This window comes from Leptonotus elevatus, chromosome 5 (genome assembly GCF_054856555.1).
Source record: "Leptonotus elevatus isolate MCC_2025b chromosome 5, RoL_Lele_1.0, whole genome shotgun sequence".
Classification (NCBI taxonomy): domain Eukaryota; kingdom Metazoa; phylum Chordata; class Actinopteri; order Syngnathiformes; family Syngnathidae; genus Leptonotus; species Leptonotus elevatus.
The window spans coordinates 22919849-22940000 of NC_141243.1; the positions used below are offsets into that span (position 1 = coordinate 22919849).

Sequence of the window (20152 nt, forward strand, 5' to 3'; positions counted from 1 at the left end):
AAAAAATATTAAACAGTACAGTACAGTACATTACAGTACATTACAGTACAGTACAGTACAGTACAGTACAGTACAGTACAGTACAGCATCAAAAACTGAGATCAACGGGAGTGTCGTTTTGGGCGCTGGCCCTTTAAGGTTGTATTCAAAACAAAGCGTACAGGAGCCGGTTGCACGGAAGTGGTTTTGTTCCAACCGTGTGAGAAATGAGACCATATACCTTTTAAAAATAACAAAAGAAAAGTTTACTCACTTGAACATGTTCGCTTGAACATGTTATTAACGGTGTAATATTTTTTCATTTTTATTTTGTTTGTTCCAAGTACAAAAACGAAACGAAGGGTAGTTAGCGAGCTGCCTAGCTAGCGCCAACAACGCAAGCGGCCATGCCTCCCTATTCTGAATTGAGGAAAAGCAACAACTTCTATTACTTCATCAAATTTACACTCAATGTCTATTCGATGCTGTTTTCGGTAAGTTGTATTTACTTGTTTTTAATTTGACACGCGATTGGTAAAATAATGACGATGAAAGGGGTCTTGAATTGTAAACGCGAGCCACTCATAGGCATACCCAGACTTCAATTTAAGAATACTTGAATGTCAAACTCCAGACTTTATGTGCATAATTAGGTTATTCAAGAGACACAGTCGGGTATATTGAAAATCAGGATGGCTCATCATATTATTCGGCATACATCAATAAATATTACTGTCTCCCGTTTGACCACACTTTTAAATAGTATACCTGTTTCCTATGAAACCAAAGACCCGATGAATAGGCGGGTTTACAGTGCAATGACAGGTATAATATGCTTTAATTGCGATTGAAGACTCAGTTTTCTATAGCACATATGATTATGCTTCCCGAAACTCTATGACGAATCAACATAAAGCATATGCTGATGCATATTTAGTCTTGGTGAACCTCAACTTAAGTTGCTATATTTGCTAACGGGATTTGGTATAGGGATGCTAGCTAGCTGCTAAAACATGAGCGTTCTAATTCTAACTAATGCCACTGCAACCCACTTGCATTTTGAGGAAAACGTTTAAATGTGTTTATTGAATACGTAGTGTACAATTTGAACAATAATCGTGAAATTTGCTCTCATGGCTTTACTCATCGTTCACCGGCTAATGAACAGCACAGTGGTGCAGGGCGTTGGACCGCCTTAAAGGCAAGAATGATTGTTGTTTTGCCGATACAAAATGACAGCGGCCATGCATGCCTTTTCTATCAGTGTCAAACTATTTTAGTATTTATACACTAACTATTTCACATTAATAAACAGTAATTACTGTGTAATAATCTATCAAGCTGCCACTTGCCTTAGTGTTATTATATTTCCGCATTCTTGTATCACATGCCAAGCTGATTGAATAGAATTAAGCTTGCAGGCTAATCAACAGGGACATGTACACTCTAGTGAGTCTATCAAGACCTAATATGAGACATATAAAGGAAAATTATATATTTTTTGACTACAGTACAATAATTGTATTCAGATTGACAATGTGAGTGACATATCAACCCAACAAATATGTTATTATTGTGGTGATTTGGAGTGGTATAGAGCTTTTTTGCATAAGTATTGAGCTCTGACTAAATATTGTCCCCCTCTATTCACTCAAGTCTAGCCATTTTCAGAAAAGGCAAACCCTCTAGAATGCCAGCCGATTTAGGACATGATTCGGACTCATCTTTCAACAGAATAGTTGTATTGTATTTTTGACTATACTGTTTTAGTTGTAAGTTTACATACCTACGGGTATGTAATGTAAAGTGTAATGCCTAGGGGTATGTCTTACGTAAACTTATGAGTAGGACCCGGCCGAATAATCAGCCGCCAATTATAATCGGCCGATTATTGCCCTCCAAACATCTGCCAAAACAATCGGACAATTGCGCCAAATGGCCGATTATTTTCCCCTTATAACGTTATAATCGAAGAAAACCGAAGTTGTGTGTGTACGCTGTGAAAGTACCCTGAATGCACCATTTTTCTTGCGTAGCATTAGCAACTAGCAAGTATGTAGCGTATGTTATTCTGTTGTCCCTAAGTGTCCTTTAAGCTGTTTAATGAGACCCCAGTTGGAGTTAACTGTAAAACTAAACCCATGACAATAAATTACATCCACTGCATATTTAATACAAAACATGCTTTGTTTTTAAAACATCGCTAGCCTAAGCGCTAATTCTAAAAGCGAAGGGAGGATCCCATTCAAATTTTTTAAAAGTTAGCATTGACTTAGGGAGTGTTCGTCCTTTAAATAACGAATACAGTATTCACATACAAATGCTGTCGAACCACATACCCACAGGTAAGATAACACTACGCAAAGGCTCAAATTCTTCCCAATGTGTGAAAAATTAGTTATTTTAATAGAATTCAATCGTAACTTTCTTCTGTACTCACATTAAGTGTGTACACCATGTATGCACGGCACCACACTGCCCCCAAGAGACCAAAACGCACAGGAATAGTCAGCATTTGTTCTTACTGTTTTTTCAGTCGCTATTATTTTAGTATATTCTATTCTTAGTACTTCACTTTTTTGATTTATTTCGTCGTTGTCCTTTCACGTTTTATTTATTTATTTATTTATTTAAAATTGATATTTCAAGGATTCCAATAATTTATTTTCTCAAAATTCAAGAATGCAGACATGCAATATATATTTTTTTGTCTTAACACACATTTCCACATGATATTGCACAAAATACAATCCCTGAGGACCCAGGTTAGCCCAGTAAATCCCAAGACTTGTGAAAATAACACAAGATAAAAATATATAAAAGAAACTTCTAATGCTTAGAATGAAAATGAGTAATAAAAATGCAAGAGGCTTGAATTTCACATATTTACAACATCATTTGTACTTGACAAAAACAATAATGTTCAACTATTCAAAGTGCAGGGATGAATGGGTATGACACTACAATGACACTTTTAAGTAGTTGAGCAGCTTTAGTAGTTGAATAAATATTAAGTTTTGAAATCACAAATTGTTTTAATCATGATATCAAACTCAATCAAATAATCTTGATTGCTATTTTTCCAGCCCAATTATGTACTTTAACCATATACAGTACAGCAGTTGTAAACAAGTAAGAATGGTTTTATTATTGACACATAAATCTATACAATCACCTTGTATACTTCATGAAATTTAGTGATAATGTCATAGCCCAGTATGGACTTGTCATTCAAAGCAGAGTAAATCTTAATAGCTTAAATCCGTGTATAAGTGACTCCCATTGAAAAGTAATGGGGGAGGGGGGTAGTTTTATGCGTTATATATATATATATATATATTTTTTTTTAAATGGGCAGATTAATCGGTAATGGGTATTTTTTTCCTGCCAAAAATCGGTATCGGCGTCAGCCTAAAAAAATGCATTAACATAGCACACTGTATGGTATGAAAAATAAAATCCAAAATACAGTGGCAACTGTTATGATATTTTCAGAGATTGAAGTGGACATGAGTAGAGATGTGCATGTGGATTTTGGTGACAATTCACAACGTTTTGTCATTAGCCACTCGTCGACAATTGAATGAATTGTCTGCCATTTTGATCGTCAACATAGTCGTGACTAATCAACTAATCATGGCAGCCCTAATCAGAAGCAGACCACAGGTTGGTTTCACTCAAAAGAAAAAAAAGAAATGCTAAGTTTAAGTTTAAACTTAGATTTCTTTGCCCCACTGACAATGTTTCGAGACAATAAAATACAGTTTGCTGCTACAGTTCACTAGAATGTACAGATGTGCTTGAAAGTTTACATACCCTAGAACTTATGCAAACTTATGAGCGTACTGCATGTTGAGACAAAAGCTTAAGGTTCGTAAAATCCAAAATACTGCGGCAATTGTTTTGATATTTTCAGTGGTTGAAGTTGACATGAGATGTGCATGTGAATTATGGTGACAATTCATGGCATTTTTTTTGTCAACAAGTGACATTTAACTTTTGTACATTTGCAGTTGTGTACAAAAGTTTACATACCCCGATGTAAACTTTCAAGCACAAAGTCAATTTAAGAAACAAAAACAGTTGATTGTATACAAAGCGAATCCAATAGTTTTTTTTTTTTAAGTGAAATGTATGAAGTAAAAAATATAGTTTAGCGAATACATGATTATTGTCCCTACATTCAACCTCCTTGTTATATTGTCACATTTTTATTGTTAAATTGTGCCTGGGATTAACCTGCAAAAAATGCTGCTCAAAATTACTAATGGCTAAATGTCAAATTTTCACCAATTTTAGCTCAGGGTTCACAGTACACTTCAAACAGTCCCAACAAAGCAAATACAAAACAGACTGTACAGACGCAATAAATGTATTTATTTATTTATATATATATATATATATATCATCGGTATTGGAACAACACTAGATAAAACCTCAATTTTTCACATATAACTCCACTGACAAATATTAATGGCCTACCACCATACATTGGAAATTCTGATGATGAACAAATTGTCCAGTCCTGTTAAAAAACATACAAACTAAACTTACATTTTGAAGTTGTCAAGTTTTTATCTCCTGAAATAGCAGAATCATAAAATCCAAAAATGCATTTATTGCGTCTGTACAGTCTGTTTTGTATTTGCTTTGTTGGGACTGTTTGAAGTGTACTGTGTAATTCCCCTTCCTACAATACTTAGTTTGTGAAGATTGAGCCAGTAGTGAAATATAAGGCTTCAAAGGAAGGTGGCCACGCCCCTTTTTGTTGAAAATAGTACAATTTGGCAGGTCGTAGCTCTCAAATCCCTCCCATACATTTTGGATTAAATTTTTGAATTATTTTTTTATATTCGTTTTTATTTTCACCATTAGTCATTTATTTATTTAGTCATTTATTTATCTATTTAGTCATTTATTTATTTTTAATTTGGTCATTTTTGGTCCATACTGCCAGGACAAAATGTTATTCAAATGAGGGGGCGGTCCTAAATATGTTTTGGGTTGCCCAAATTAAAAATAAATAAATGACTAAATAAATGAAACTATTTTTTTTTTTAAATACAAATGTATTTATGTGTGTATATATATATATATATATATATGTATATGTGTGTATGTATATATTTATATTTTATATATGTATTTATATATGTTTTTATTTCCATTTATTTTTATTTATTTTTTATTTAATTTTCGAATGATATTTTTTTCCGTTTTTATTTTCACTTTTAGTCATTTATTTATTTAGTCATGTATTTATTTTGAATTTTGGCAGTTTTGGTCCTCCATAGCCAGGTAGGTATTATAAGCCACCTAAGTCATCATTTATGTCAGTCTTGTGGCCTCTATTTTAGCATTTTTTGGCACAATGTTCAGTCACTTCCAGCCGCAAGACTGTCTTCTACAAATGGACCTTGACAATGAATATTGTTTTTGTTTTGTCTTGTCCCATCCTGGAATTGATTTGGATACATTTCTGTTGGTCTTTATCTACATTTATGCCAGTGTTTGCAAGAATGCTGATGTTGGCTATAGGAACAAAGCCAAAGGTGTCTGCCAATGCTTTATGGGCGAGTGTGAGCATTAAATGGAGGTGAAGTCATAAAGCAGATTGCTTGTGCACTCGATTGAAAATCAATTGGGTAAAGGGAAAATCCATTCAACGCTTTTATTTTTGTATGACTTTAATATAAGCTTTAAAAAACCAATAATTATCTTCTCACAAATCAATTCAGCAGCACCCATAAAATATAGTTTTGGGGTCATTCCATTCCAAATTACCCAGTGTGTTTAACCAAACAGATATTGATGTTAATGTAGTTAGTGTACTTGTTGATAGTGATCTCACAACACTCAATTTCAAATTTCAGGTCAATAGGAGCAGGGATTTGAGAGCTACGACCTGCCAAATTGTACTATTTTCAACAAAAAGGGGCGTGGCCACCTTCCTTTGAAGCCTTATATTTCACTACTGGCTTAATCTTCACAAACTAAGTATTGTAGGAAGTGGAATTAAACAAGGGTTCCAAATCTGCAATCATCAAGATTAGTGCATATTTAATAACCCTTTGACCTTGTGAATCACGTGACTAACAAAATTCTTCGTGAAATGTAATCTCTCACATTTTCTCTAAAACATGTAAAAGATTCTGAGGTAAACAATAAATGTTTTTTGTTTTTAGCAGCAATAAGGAGTCAAATTATCCATACCCTCAAATACTAATTGAATAGGCTATTTATTGAATAGGCATTTCCAGTACACTATTCCTAGAATTTTCATTGTAATTAAATATTTACCTGTATTCTGAAGCTGAGCTATGATTGGTCGTTACCTGAGCCCTGAACAACTGTCATGTCATTCTCAGTCGACAGCAAGGAAAAAAAAAACAAGTGACAAAATGGAGTTCAGAGATGGATAAAACAGGTGTATTTTACTGCTGCTTAACTCATATTCCACAAATGCAATGTTAATCAGAATGCTGTGTTTTGACAAGTGGGGGCAAATACAACATATTATTCTAACAAATTTTTTTTGGTTGACTTCCCTTTTAAAGTGCCTTTCTGCAGTCATGATGATGAAATGATGTGTTTTAATAATTTTTGACAGAGAACTATATTTTGTGGGGTTTTTTCTTTCATAATGCATTTCTACATTATTGTACACATTCAAAAATCTACACTATAGAGAGGCATAACTGCTTTGCTGCTGAATTACATCCAGTAAACCATTGTGTCTGAGAAAGAGGGTGTCTTTTCAGAAAAAAAAAGCATCAAAGGAATTCTCGCCGCAATTCTAGCACCCCATTGTGATTCTTTGTAACTGTGAGAAAACCCTGTTGTTTTCTTTGTCCAGCTGGTGGGTCTCTGTGTGCTCTGCGTGGGGGTGTACGCCGAGGTGGAAAGGCAGAAAAATCGAACCCTGGAGGGTCTCTTCCTGGCTCCTGCAGTGGTGCTAATCCTGCTGGGTCTGGTAATGTTCACAGTCTCACTTGTGGGCATGGTTGGCTCCCTCAGAGACAACAAAACCCTGCTGCACATGGTGAGAATATTAAAAAGAAAGCATTTACATGCGTTTGTGTGCCTCTTTATAATGTAATGTTTATTCTATCCCTCCGCAGTTCCTCTGCGTTCTCTGCGTGTTGCTTCTTCTCCAGGCTATCGCCCTCATTATTGCTCTCATCTTTGAGAAGAAGGTAAGCGCTTGTCAGCGAGCCTGATTATCACCTCTCATCACAATGAGCTCACGATGGCTTTGTTTACAAGTTTAGTCGTTATTCACTGACCTTTTCACGGTGGCGCTCGTTCCAGACGTCTTCCTTGTTTCAAAGCAGCATACGAGAGGGAATCAAACACTACTACGATGACCTGGACTTCAAAAACATCTTGGATTACGTGCAGGAAAAGGTAATTGGTTAAAATATGCATTCACTGGTTGAAATATTAGTTATAAACTATAATGATGAACATGGGATTGTTTTATGACTGATAGCTTTCTAATGGATTTTGAAGGTCATCTTTTCAGTGCATTTGACAAAAATGGACTCACAATATACTGTACGATGAAAAGCAACACTGCAATAATTATAGAACTGACTTTTTTGTGTTGCTTTAAGTTTTGAGTTTATTTTAAACAATTTTGTCTTTCTGATTAAGATATATGATTGAAGATATGACTGCAATTATATAGCACTTTATCTACACCATATGGTGCCCAAAGCGCTTTGTAAAGCCTCACATTGATAGCGGTATTTTGTTGGATTAATACCACACGTTTCAGTAAGAATTAGGGCTGAAGGATTAATTGCATTTGCAGTGTATTCGCAATATGATAAAATGTGATTTGCTAATTGCAAAAGGTCCAATTTGACTGGTCATTGCGAGTGGAGGGTTTCAGAGCAGGCAGAGATGTCAGTGCTGTAATTAAAGCCTGCTGTGCAAGGTGCACTTTTTGTCAGAGGTGACCGGTGACCTTGAAGTGAATACCTTGTTTAATGTTTTTCACCTTGCAAGGTTTTAAGAAAAAAGAAAAAAAACACTGTACACGCAATGCGCGCGGTTAGCCTGGAAACCAGACTACTATTCAACATGGCTACTCGAAGAAAACAGTAGTGAATGACTTGCGTCATTGTTCCGGTAAAAACTTGATGATTTGTGTGATAATAAATTTCCGGCGCCGAAAAGTGACACTGCTCAATGAAGATCACGTCACAGCAAATAAACAAATGTGATTGCACGGTTTGTTTTGAGCCGGGCTGAAGTAGCTTTCAACGACCGAGTGACCACACCCACTTTCTTTCATTTAAGAAGGTGGGTGTGGCTTGCCAGGCTGTCACCATCAAAACGCACCCTAGAGTGAAATGATTTGAAAATGGCAGTGCCTTGCAAAGTTGTCAGCGATCACATATTAAGAGGATACATTTGTCTGTATGTGGCCAGATGTTGTCGTCCGATTTCATGAACGAAAGGGAAGACAGACGAAATTATGTTACTCCTCATTCACAATCGGAAGATGTTATGCCATATAACAAAGTATGATCTTACTTTTTCTACACTTTAACGTCTGACGTTACTGACTGGAGATTGGTAGTTAGAATTTTTCTGTGTATTTTATTTATTTATTAATCGGTCTAGATAATAAATTCAGTTTCCATTTTTCTGCTTCCCGGAAACATTGCATTTTCTATTGGAGCGATAAAGATTAAATGTTGCGATTGGCTGGCAACCAGTTCAGGGTGTACCCCGCCTACTGCCCGAAGCCAGCTGGGATAGGCTCCAGCGACCCTTGTGAGGACAAGCGGTTGATGGATGAATAGATGGAAAGATTGAAATGGCATCGGTGCTATTTGTGCTTCAAAGCCAACTGATAAAAATGTAGTTGTCCTTCAATAAGATAATGAGATAACGAGACAAGTCTGACCCAAGTGATTGATTTAATTATCTAAAATGGATCCAAAATGTGTACAATGAAAACATAATTTGTCAACAAAACCTGCTGTAGATAAGTGAGTACCTGTTTTCTGAATCGATTGCACAGAAACAGAAAGGTTTGTTCTGTTTTGTCCAGTTTTCATGCTGTGGAGGAGATGAATATAAGGACTGGGGAGTCAACCAATACCATTTCTGTAACGGTACCGGCCCTCTAGCGTGTGGGGTTCCATATACCTGCTGTGTCCGCCGTGAGGTGAGTACTGCTCCTACGTGGGTAAGAACAACCAAAAGGTCATACATTTTGCAATCCAAAAATATGCCTCTCAAGACGCACACAAAAACTTGGAGGTCATTGTCTTTCGGATTCTCCCCTTTGAAGTGCGCCGCGGCACCACATATACCAGATAATGATGAAGGGAAGCAAGAAGCAGACCATGATGATAGCAATTCTGCAGATTAAAAATGAAGAAAAACAAAATCATTGATTGCCACATTTACCGGTAGTTCCATTTTTAAGTTTACTGTTAAAGGATTCTTTATTTCATGTTATATGTATTGAACAACATTTTAAAAAAAAAAACTGCATGCCATGAAGGAGTAGTAATGCAAATAGATGTGTTTCTCCAGGGGACGTTAGCTTGGCTATAAGAAGTGGTTCTTGTGTAGCGATTTCAAAGCAGTGTGAACATACACAAAGTGCTTAACAGCATGCAACGACCACTTGTGACCAGTGAAGTCACAATCAACATCAAGTATGCCATGTATGCCACCAGGGAATGTAAAATACACAAGAAACAACATTTGCATATTAATATGTTCAGTTAAAATAGAAAGAACAGATGTTATCATAAAAAAAAAAAATCTTGTCTTTACGGATCTTGTTTGGGGGGAAAAAAACAGATGGCTTTCTCCTTATTAATCTGAGATCAGCAATTTACTGAACATTTGAGTTTAATGATTGAAGAATTTAATAGAATCGTATTTTCACTTAGCTTTTGCTTTAATGACAGTTGAAAAGACACTATTAGCAATCATGATGGGCCCCTTTTGGCTTTTCAGGCTAATCATGGGTAAAAGTGTGCAGGTGTAAATAGAAAGCTGGTGTGATTTAACTTCACAGCTTGATCTGCCATGACTTGTTAATATGTATCATGTGTTTAACATGTTGCCACATGCTACATCACATGCCTTTCAGGTTCAGCTGCACTGGTGCATCTGTCATTAACTGTTTATTTGTTTAACTCATAGGTGTCAAACTCTGGTCCTCGAGGGTCGTAGTCCCGCAGGTTTTGGAGGTTTCCCTCTTCCAGCACAAGCTGATTCCAATCAGCAGGATCGTTATCAGGTTTATGCAGAGCTTGCTGATGAGCTGATCATATATCAGCTGTGTTGGAGAACAGAAACATCCAAAACCTGCGGGACTGCAGCCCTCCAGGACCGGAGTTTGACACCTACGGTTTAGCTGCTTAGAACAGCATATAATGGTTATTGATAAGTACAATATTCATACAGAAATGTTCTGTGTAAGAAAGTTATACAAGTGTATGTGTACTGTTTATACTAATGAGCGGCACTAAATTAAATAAGATCTATGTAATGTAATTTTCTGCCATGGAAGTTTTTTAAAATATCAAAGATTAACCTATATAAAATTCGGGTTAAGATCCTCAGTTGACATGATACACAGTATAGTTGGACTTATATTGGTTATGACTTTTTTTTCCTTCCGTTTTATTTCCCCATTGGTGAAGACAGTAACACATGTCTTCAACTTTATCACTACAAAAAAGAGACTTTAATTATTTCCAAGTCTCCAGCGTGCAGACAGACATGTTGTGGTATATTGCCTTCATTTCTCTGACTAAATTAAATGGTAGTCCTTGAGGGGAAGCTCTGTGCTCCCAATGTCTGCTTTCATCCTTGTCCCTCCCTCCAAAGCGCTCATAAGGTCTCTGGAAGCGGCGCAACTATGCTGGAGCAATAAGGAACAGTTTCCCTGTCTGACGCTCACAAGCACACACACAGTTGATAGAAAAGTTTATTAGAAAGGTCGAAAATGGGCGAGATTGCCGCCATTATCACTTCACGGCTTTCGCGGCTGCTGTTTTCTAGCACGCCAAGTTCATGCTCTGACAAGCGGGCGACATAGGCACAGCGCTCCCCTTCATTTCCCCCCCAGCATGTCACTATTACATTATGTCTAATTTGAGACAGACTCATTGTGGGCTCTTTCCACAGGTAGGGGAGGTCGTTAACACCCTGTGTGGTTCAAAGGCTCTGGATAGACAGGTATGTGCAATTGTAGTTATTTGTTCATATAGTGCACATCGCCGTATTGTGTGACCCCCATTAAGGATGTTGCCGTGTAACAGATAATGAAGGACATTGACACAATAGTTTGGTTATGGGAACATATAACTGTATGTATGGAGGTGGGAACGACAAAAGGCGGGTGACGGCACGACGCGCCGCGCTCCCCGTTCAGCAAGTGAAGACAGCGCCGGCACCTCCCTCTAACTGTGCACTGATTGCGGTGAACTGGGGACATTGCCATCCTCTACCCAGCGCGGAGGCTGTCATACTTCATAAATTTTATTTGGTTTGATTTGGCGCCCTAAAATTCTCGCTCGATTCCAAACCAGGAAATGTATTTTTTTTCACTGATCTGAATATATGACTGGATAGCGGATAGGCCAAGACTTTTGAACCAGCGAGGCCACCATATTGCTCCTTCCAAGAAACGTTTCTCAGCATACGATCCCATACATTTACAGTATCGAAATTGGAGAACATTTGAGATACTACTTCGTAGAAGCAGCATGATTTTATGATGTTTTAAATTTGTACATAAACAAGAGTACTTCAGACATTTTACAACTTGAATACAACCTTAAATACATGCATACATGATATGCTTAATGATGTTTACAGGAGGAAACTTGTATATTTTTTATTCAAGAATTATAACTAATTTAACAAAAGATACCTCTGCCATATCTAATTTTGGGGTCTAAGGAACTGAGCGATAAAAATAAAAATAAAGTAAAGAAAAAAAAGGGGGGGTCTTCAAAGCAACACATACCGCCCACTTGTTATTTTTATTTTTTTTAACTTGTTAAAAAATAGTGATATACTAATGGCCTGCTCATCTGTACGCATACCGTACAGTTCCGTATAGTTTATATAGTAGTCTGCTCGTGAGATGGGAGGAGCAAGATGGCCGCCCTGTCGCTTCAACAGCTTGCAGTGTATGGGCTATCGGCTATCCAGTCATACATTCAGATCAGTGCTGAAAACCAGCGCTAGTGGGTGACGTCAGTATCTGGTGTTGCGTTCAAGTGCACCACGGAAAATCGTCAACTCTTCTACTACTGCACAGTCACAACTTAGAATGACGTGCTTCAGAACCGAAACAGGGAACCATTTGATTTTACGTGAATCGGTGCTCGGAAGTACCGACCCAAATCAGTCCATACTAAAAAGAGTACCGCCTTTGGTACCCATCCCTAATCATGTTAGAAGGAAAAAAACTTAAAATGGTAGTTATTACACCAACGTCCAAAAGGTGGCAGCAGAGCATAGGAAATGAACCAGGACCATGTTGAAAAAACCCTCAATTACTCAGAATTCTAAATAGATTTGTGAATAATGATGAAACTCAACTATATTCTAATGCTAATTGCTGCAAAACGGAAACAGATACAAATATACTTTTTTTCCTGTTGAAAGAAGAGACATTAATCTTTCTTTTGGTAGGTTTCATGTTTTTATAGCAATAGAACACAATATTCGGTGGGCCTTGCAAAATCAGTCAAAATCCAGTAAAGCAGCCGGGAGTGAAGGGGATTGTTTTAGTGAAAATGGCTGTGAGTGAATGAGTTAACTGGTGTTTATTTCATGTTTCATATTTGTATGGTGATTAAAAATAATAAAAAAAGGGGGGGGGGTGATGTTGTACTGTTCCCGGGTCAGTGATCGTTTTCCAAAGTAAAAACATACGTTTGCAAATGTCTTATTTTGATTAAACACAGAAGATATTCAGTCTTCTTTCATGAAGGACTAAAGAAATCAGTGAACAAATGCTGAAATCAGAGGATATGGACAACTTTAAATTAAAAAATTGCTCCAAACAATTACTCGATTATTAAAATAGTTGTCAATGAATTAATCGATTACTTGTCGATTAATTGATCAATTTTGACAGCTCTAATTATATTCACTTCATACTAACGTTAATGTTGAGCAAAGAAAGATGTTGTATGATGTATGTGCAATATGAATTCACATGCATAACGGAACGTATGGTGTACCACAGGGTTCAATTCTGTGGCCTCTGCTGTTTACATTGTATCTGCTGCCCCTGGGTTCCAGCTTTAGGAAAACAGCAATGGCTGTTTTAAAGTGATCTATAAATATAGAGTTGAGTGATGGGAGTCAACGTCCTAACTGCATGATTTGCAATGCCAAGTTGAGCAATTCTACTAAATAGTTACCAACCATAACTAAAGGAACACTTCCTTAAAAGCTGCATGGAGATGGGGAATACAAGAACACAACACTTTCTGAATTCAATGTGAAAGAAAGACAGATTCAATGAAAAGGCTACTCTCCCTGTTAATTTGTTCACCAGTAAACCCTATAAGTATGTCTTGAATTTGGGTGAAAAATCATTTTATTCTTCACTAAAGAAGGGTTTAGTGAATGCATATAGAAAACTGGTGGGATTCAGTACCTCCACCAAGGATAAGAGCCTCTCTGTTAAGATCATACACATCAGTGAGAATATGGCTCTCACCTTTTCTCGTGTCAGTTGACATTACATTTTCTTTCTAACTTTCTGTGTGTGGAGATGCGTGAAGGACCTTTTAAAGAATATCTTTTCAGTTTTGCGTTTCATTGTTGGATTTTAAGTGTCCTCTTGTCTTCTTTTTGCTGTGCATCAGCGTGAAAGCCTGCAGGAGGAGATCCACGTGCGAGGCTGCATCCATGCAGTCAACCTTTGGATGAGTGACAACATTGGAATCACCGTCGCACTGTGCTGTGCCATCGGCCTACCGCAGGTAACGTCAAAGTTAAGGTGCTAAGCCACCGTAGCTCAACAAGCTTCTTCTTTTTTTTTTTTTTTTGGTTGAAGTCCAAAGTTGATGAAATCTAGTTTTCTCTTTTGATATGATGCTGGCATCTTTGAAAACTCTATGGAGATTTGTACAGAATGACACAACAGTGCTGAAGTACTTGAGATTTACACAGCTGATCACTATAGGCATGTCGTTTTTTTACCCCTCATCCAGGTTCCCCTTACAGTTCCGATTTGTAGTGTCCTTCGATGCCACTGTGGTTACTGCAGACCAGAAGTTTACAGAGGAGTTAAACGAGGCTTGTCTTGTGTCTCGTTCAGTTTCTCTTGAGCACTGCACACAGCTGTGAACACTAACAGTAGCACCAACGTGCAGCATGGATTTGTTAATCCATTTTCATGGAGTCAAGCATACACATTTTGTATAAGGTCATACCGTGGCTATAAAAAGTCACCCCTGTTCAAATGCCAGGCTTTTATGATATTAAAAAAGAGACAGGGAAAATGTATTTGAAAACAATCTCTAAACATTACAACTCAATTGATAAAGGGAAAATGGAAAAAAATGTGGTTGCACAAGTGTGCACACCCTCATAACTGAAGATGTGGCTGTGTTCAGAATTAACCAGTTACATTCAAACTGGTGTTAAACGGGAGTTGGCACTATGGGTGCAACGGTTTATTCATTAAATTCACATCCACAAAGGGAGCAAGACATTTTCAACACTTTAGATTGGTCCATAATTTGTAAAAAATACATCAACGTGTGGCATGATCAAAAGTATAGTTTTTTTTTTAAGTGAAATTTGCCAAATTATGACTTATGAGGTTTCGGCCCGACACCAGCGATTTGTTGTCTTAAATTAGCTACACATTTGCTTTTACAAAGTAGCTCTGTGCCTGTGTGATTTTGGGGAATTGATCTTAGTAACTCTGTTATGGTGCGCTTTTTATCTCCTCTGCTTCACCACTCTCATTTAACAGACAACAGAACCTCAACTAAATTACACAGCAGAGACTGCAGTTTATTTAATTTTTAATGTCCAGTTGGAGACACCAGGGCCACATTACTTTGTTCATCCCTCTTCCATCGTCTGCACCAATGCCAATTATACATATAATCACTTTGTTTACATCCACTACTTGTGTGCAAATGATGGTTAAAGCATAAATATTAGTGGTGCTCTCTCAGGGCAGCCTGTTTTACATTGACGTAATGGGCAATTATAAACCCCTTTGGCTTTAATTGGCGTAGTGGTTCACATAGCTGGCTTACATGCAGGCGGCATGGTGTGAATTACCATGGTCACAATCACCACGCAATTGACCGGTGACTCGTCCAAGTGGCCTGTGAACTGGCGCATGCTAAGTGATGCAAATGAACTGGACAATCACAAAAACAAAACAAAACAAAAGTACAGTGTGCCTTACACCACTAACAGGGTTTTTCTTGGCTCAAGTTGAGGCAGAGGTGGTGCTACCAATCCAATATCAGGTATCGTATCGGTGCCGCGGCCAGTCTCATTTTAAGATATCAGCGGCCGTTTTTACGATCAAGAACTAGAATTTAGAAATTATAGGAATGGTAAGTTGCCATTAATTTCGTGCTATTTTAAGGAAAAATATATTGGGATATATAGGTCTTTAAAAATCATCTGCCATTTTTGGATGGGGAACGTTATATACTAGTGGTATTTGGTAGCCGTATCGGTGACTACTCAAAAGTTGAGTATGTATCATCGGAAACAAAGTGGTATGGAACCTCCATGGACATGGACAAAAGACTGTCGGATCTTCAATCAAACAAAAGTAAACTCATCTTCTCAGAGGAAAATACGGATTGTGAAAAGAGTGGAAGAATTGGCGGAGTTTGAGAGACAATAATTGCAATCAGAAACACATCATTGCATTGTGGATTATTTCTTACCCAAATGAAATTATTGTAACATATTACAAACTAACCCAAAACTAAGGCTGTTATGATTTGACTAATGTAAATATAGCATATGATTACTTGCTGACACTGCCAAGGTTAAGTCTTGTTTATACACCTGCATTGATTACATGTATTGCTGTTCCTGTAAGAATGTAAACATTGTCTGGCTCTATTTCTGTTTGGACATTTGATGTAACATGCAAGGCTGTCGTGATAAAGTTGTATTGTGACTGCAATGTATCTGCTGTAAATATTTACAATGGGTTGGTAAACATGATTCCGGGATGGGGCCGGCGGGGCCTACTCAGCTGGTGAGTGGCCTCAGTGGGCACTAAGGAGTGTCAAGGTCTAAGCATCATCTGGATGCTGGCAACAGCGGTGGGCCGGTGGCTGAGCTGACCAGAATGGAGTGAACATTGCTGTAGACGCAATGGTCAGAATGCAAGCCGATCTACTTATCTGGAAGCCACAACGTGTGAAAGCTGATGCAAGGTCAGCGAAGACCTACTGGTGAACGAGAGAGTATGCGCTCGCCATGGCTGCTCGCCTGGTTGGGTGGGCCTGTTGGGGACCGATTTACTAATTCCAAATGACTGGGACTCGCTTGAAACTTACATTACAACAACATTACTCAAGATGAACTGAGCGAGGAGTGTGCAGACTTAAGTCTGGGATTGATAACGATATGAATCAATGACCATCATAATCAATGTATATGACTGATGCGTATAGTAAGAATCGATGGAGATGGGTTACTAATAAGCCATGGCTTGTACCCGTCAGCCCTTCTTTCGGATGTCGATGTTGCAAATGATGTGATCGATGTAACCTCTAATAATGTGTCCAAAGAGAAAATATGAATAATACAAAACAAACAAACAACATCCCTAATCCCGACCATGCACCATGACGTGCATGTATTCTATAAATTCAACTGCCTCACTTTCTTTTACAGGCAACATACTTTAAGTTAAGAGTTCCAATAAGAATATGACTATTAACATGTTAAAGCATTCATTCACTAAAACGGTTCTGCCATAACATTTCACGAGTGTCAGTGGCGTCTCGGCCACTGTTTTTGCAGAGTCAACTAACCTCACTCTCCGGCTTCCCCAAAGCCGCCATTCCTGAAGCTGGAGCCATGACCATGGGCCGGGAGAGCGCAGAGGCTCCAGGCTGCAGCTGGCTGGAGCTCTCATTAAGTGGATGGCTCGGCTGCAACCCGGCAGCTGAGTGCGCACTTGCAATTAAAATATATATATATTTTTTTACTACAATCATTAAAAATACATCCGCTAGTACATATTCAATTGTAAATATAGTTCAGCGTTTGGCGACAGTTGCAGGGCGCCTCTGCCCAAGAGGGAAACCAGGAAATGGGCATGTGTCTATTTCTTCTTCGGTAGATGCTTCAGGTCAACTGCAGTGAAAATACGTTGCTGCCGTGCTCAATCAACACAGCTGGAGTGCTGTGTTGAGCGATATCAGTCGCTCAGGGTGGGGGGCAAATTAGATGACCTTGACCTTTTGAACCCTGATAACGTGTGGCATAATTGTCAAGGAGGAAGCAGGTTGTCCAGGACACTGTAGTTACATCACACCTGGCAGACATAATTGTTGTAAAATAATTCCGCACCAGCTGACTTTTGTTCAAGCCTGGGAGGAGCATTTTCGCATGCTGATTGGGCTTGGAGTTTGAAAACGCCGATCACGATCAACTACAGTCATCGTAATGTTACTGTGAGTTATAGTTGATACACTAATTCCAAGCATGCGTTCAGTCATGAGCACTGATTAAACTGCTTGTATGCAAAAACATGCTCCTTCAAAGTAGCATGTTAAATGAGCCGTGCACACTTCACTGGTGTTGATTAATGTAACTTCCGGATCCGCTACGCAAGTTAAAGTATGATATGTTTTTCTATGGAATTCACGCCTAATTCACACCTTGGGAAATAGGAACACACTCATACTTCAGAGTCACTCCTCTTTGGTGTTTGCGCACAAATTTCCAGGTTATGTGGGATTTAAGTCATCTGCGATAGACTCTAGCCCGCTTTCAGTCCACCAAATATCCTGCGTCATGCCTGTGTTTGCTTGAACGGTTTGCATGTCTCCCTGCAGCTACTTGGCATCATCCTGAGCTGCGTCTTCTGGAACATTCTGGTGGAAATGAGCGAATCTGTCGACATGGTGGACTTCAAGCTGAAGAAGCTGGAGTTCAAGTACAACGAGCTGGACCTTGCCGGCGCCGGCTGGTGCATGTGTCTGCCCAGGGACGGCGGCTACTTGCCCGTTCCAGCTTCCGAGCCCGAACTGGACCCTATTGACATTCACCTGCAGAAGCTGAAGAAGAAGCAGCCTCGCACGCACGCACAGCTCCGAGAACTTCAACAGTCCAGGTCGGCCACCGGGCTAGACGAGGTGGACGTGGGCCGCAAGCTGAAATGGGAACATTGAGTGCTCTGGTCGCCCTTCTTGCCTTCCCTGCGACATCCTGATCGGTTTATTTTTGTTTGATTTGTGTTGCACTACTTAATGGTTGAGCTGATGGATTTAGGGAATTTGGTCAGCCAAAGGGATCAAAAATACTTTGTCACTTTGAGTGTTGTGGTTTTTTTCGAGATTTGAATTTGAATTCCGAGAAAAAACAATCAGCTTTTATTTAATTTATTTTTATTTTGTCTTGTTTATGGTATTTAAGGGAATTTGGCATTATATAACATTTTAATTAGATTTTTACCTTTGAATTTGCGCTACATCCCATGTGTTGAAGCTTACCTCAGGCTGTTTCCAAGACAGCCCAATTGCGAGGATGAATCTTGTGTAAAAAAATAATTGTAGAGTAATGGAAGTTTTTCAGTGTCGATCAAATAGAACTAGCCCGTATGTCATGCGTGTAACGTTTGTGACGGATGTGTAAAACTTTTTTTGTTAGGATCTCAGTTGGATTTGTGTAGTCAGTGTACACTGTTAAACTGATAGTCGTGGATTAATAATGGAATGCACGTTTTGTACTGTGTATGAATTAAATTATTCGTAAAATGATACTCAGTTTACATTTAAAGCTTTCAAAGGGGAGGCTTCAGTTTTTCACTTTTTTCAAATAGTTTTTATTCTTTCCATTGTTTAAGGGACAAAGAAAGGGATATTCCAGGCTGCAACGACAGTTGTTTTAAGCTAATATCAGACCACTGTTCCGAGCTTCCCTCCAGCTCCAGCCTTGTACCAACACTACTGCTCTTGTTAATAAACTGGAATTTGTCTACTGATTTAGATGTTTGTTCTTTTACACACAAGCTACAAGTTTACAACTACAACTTTATACAAATTCATGAAACTGTGACAAAGGAGGGACAAGAACAGACCCATTATTATTTGATATAATTCTGGTCTTAGTCAGGACGTGCTCACTCCCAAGTTCTGTAATAATTCAATTGTAAGCTTGAAATGCAGGCCATTAAAGTAATCAACCCAAGTGGTGATAAAAGTATGCGTTAACGTTGCCGTGTTGGCTGGAGAAAGAAAGGGGCAGACGCTGCCTATATTCTTCGAGTGATCAAAAACCTTTTTATTTATTTTTTGACAAAAGTGAGCTCAGCCTAAAATAACACCCAGGTTTTTCACTTGTGAGGGGTTTAAGGAATGTTCTTGTACTTTGGTTAGAAGCTTCTCTCTCTGGGCCTCAGGATCAGTTGCGTGAAAGTTGGTTAAGCTAGAAAAAAGTTCTCTGTCATCCAAGATTTGATGTCGAAAATGCAGTTAAAAAGCACATCAAGTGGACTTGTATAATCATGAGACACAAAAATATACAGTACAGCTGTGTATCATCAACATGACAATAGAAATTCACTGCCAACAAGATACAGTACAGTATATAAATAAAACAATAAAGGGCCTAGAATTAAACTTTGAGGCACCCCATACATTAATTGGTAGACTTGCGAGAAATGGGATTAAAGTCAGGACTTCGGGCCACTCCAGAAGGCGACAGACAGAGCTACAGACTAATTCACATCAGGAATGCTTCATCAGAATGTCAAACTCCAAACTGGTGGGTTTTTTCATTGGGCAGGTCAACTTTAACCAATGCCTCCAGTCTCACTCATTTGGCTCTATGTTATGTTTGATGACTCCTGCCTCCTCTTAGAGAAAGAAGTCAGCAGCTATTGGTTAGCATACTTTTCCACCCTGCACTGTGACTGTGTACATTGTTTGTACAATAATAA

The 20152-nt window shown here is 38.4% G+C and overlaps 1 protein-coding gene across 1 annotated transcript; it reads left to right on the top strand.

Moving 5' to 3' along the window:
- Window positions 1–157: 157 nt before the first annotated feature.
- On the top strand, window positions 158–19195 carry LOC147174381 (tetraspanin-15). Its single transcript, XM_086077077.1, has 8 exons — window positions 158–473; window positions 6836–7021; window positions 7101–7175; window positions 7291–7386; window positions 9047–9163; window positions 11149–11199; window positions 13854–13970; window positions 18048–19195. Exons 1-8 carry the CDS (start codon window positions 387–389, stop codon window positions 18381–18383), a joined length of 1065 nt encoding a protein of 354 aa, XP_085933203.1. The 5' UTR covers window positions 158–386; the 3' UTR covers window positions 18384–19195.
- The last annotated feature ends 957 nt before the right edge of the window (window positions 19196–20152 follow it).

Bases quoted from the DNA above. Each gene is read 5' to 3' on its own strand.
- LOC147174381 (XM_086077077.1), top strand. From the start codon at position 387: ATGCCTCCCTATTCTGAATTGAGGAAAAGCAACAACTTCTATTACTTC. The intron at 9,164-11,148 runs GTGAGTACTGCT...CTCTTTCCACAG, and splicing joins CCTGCTGTGTCCGCCGTGAG to GTAGGGGAGGTCGTTAACAC. The intron at 13,971-18,047 runs GTAACGTCAAAG...GTCTCCCTGCAG, and splicing joins GTGCCATCGGCCTACCGCAG to CTACTTGGCATCATCCTGAG.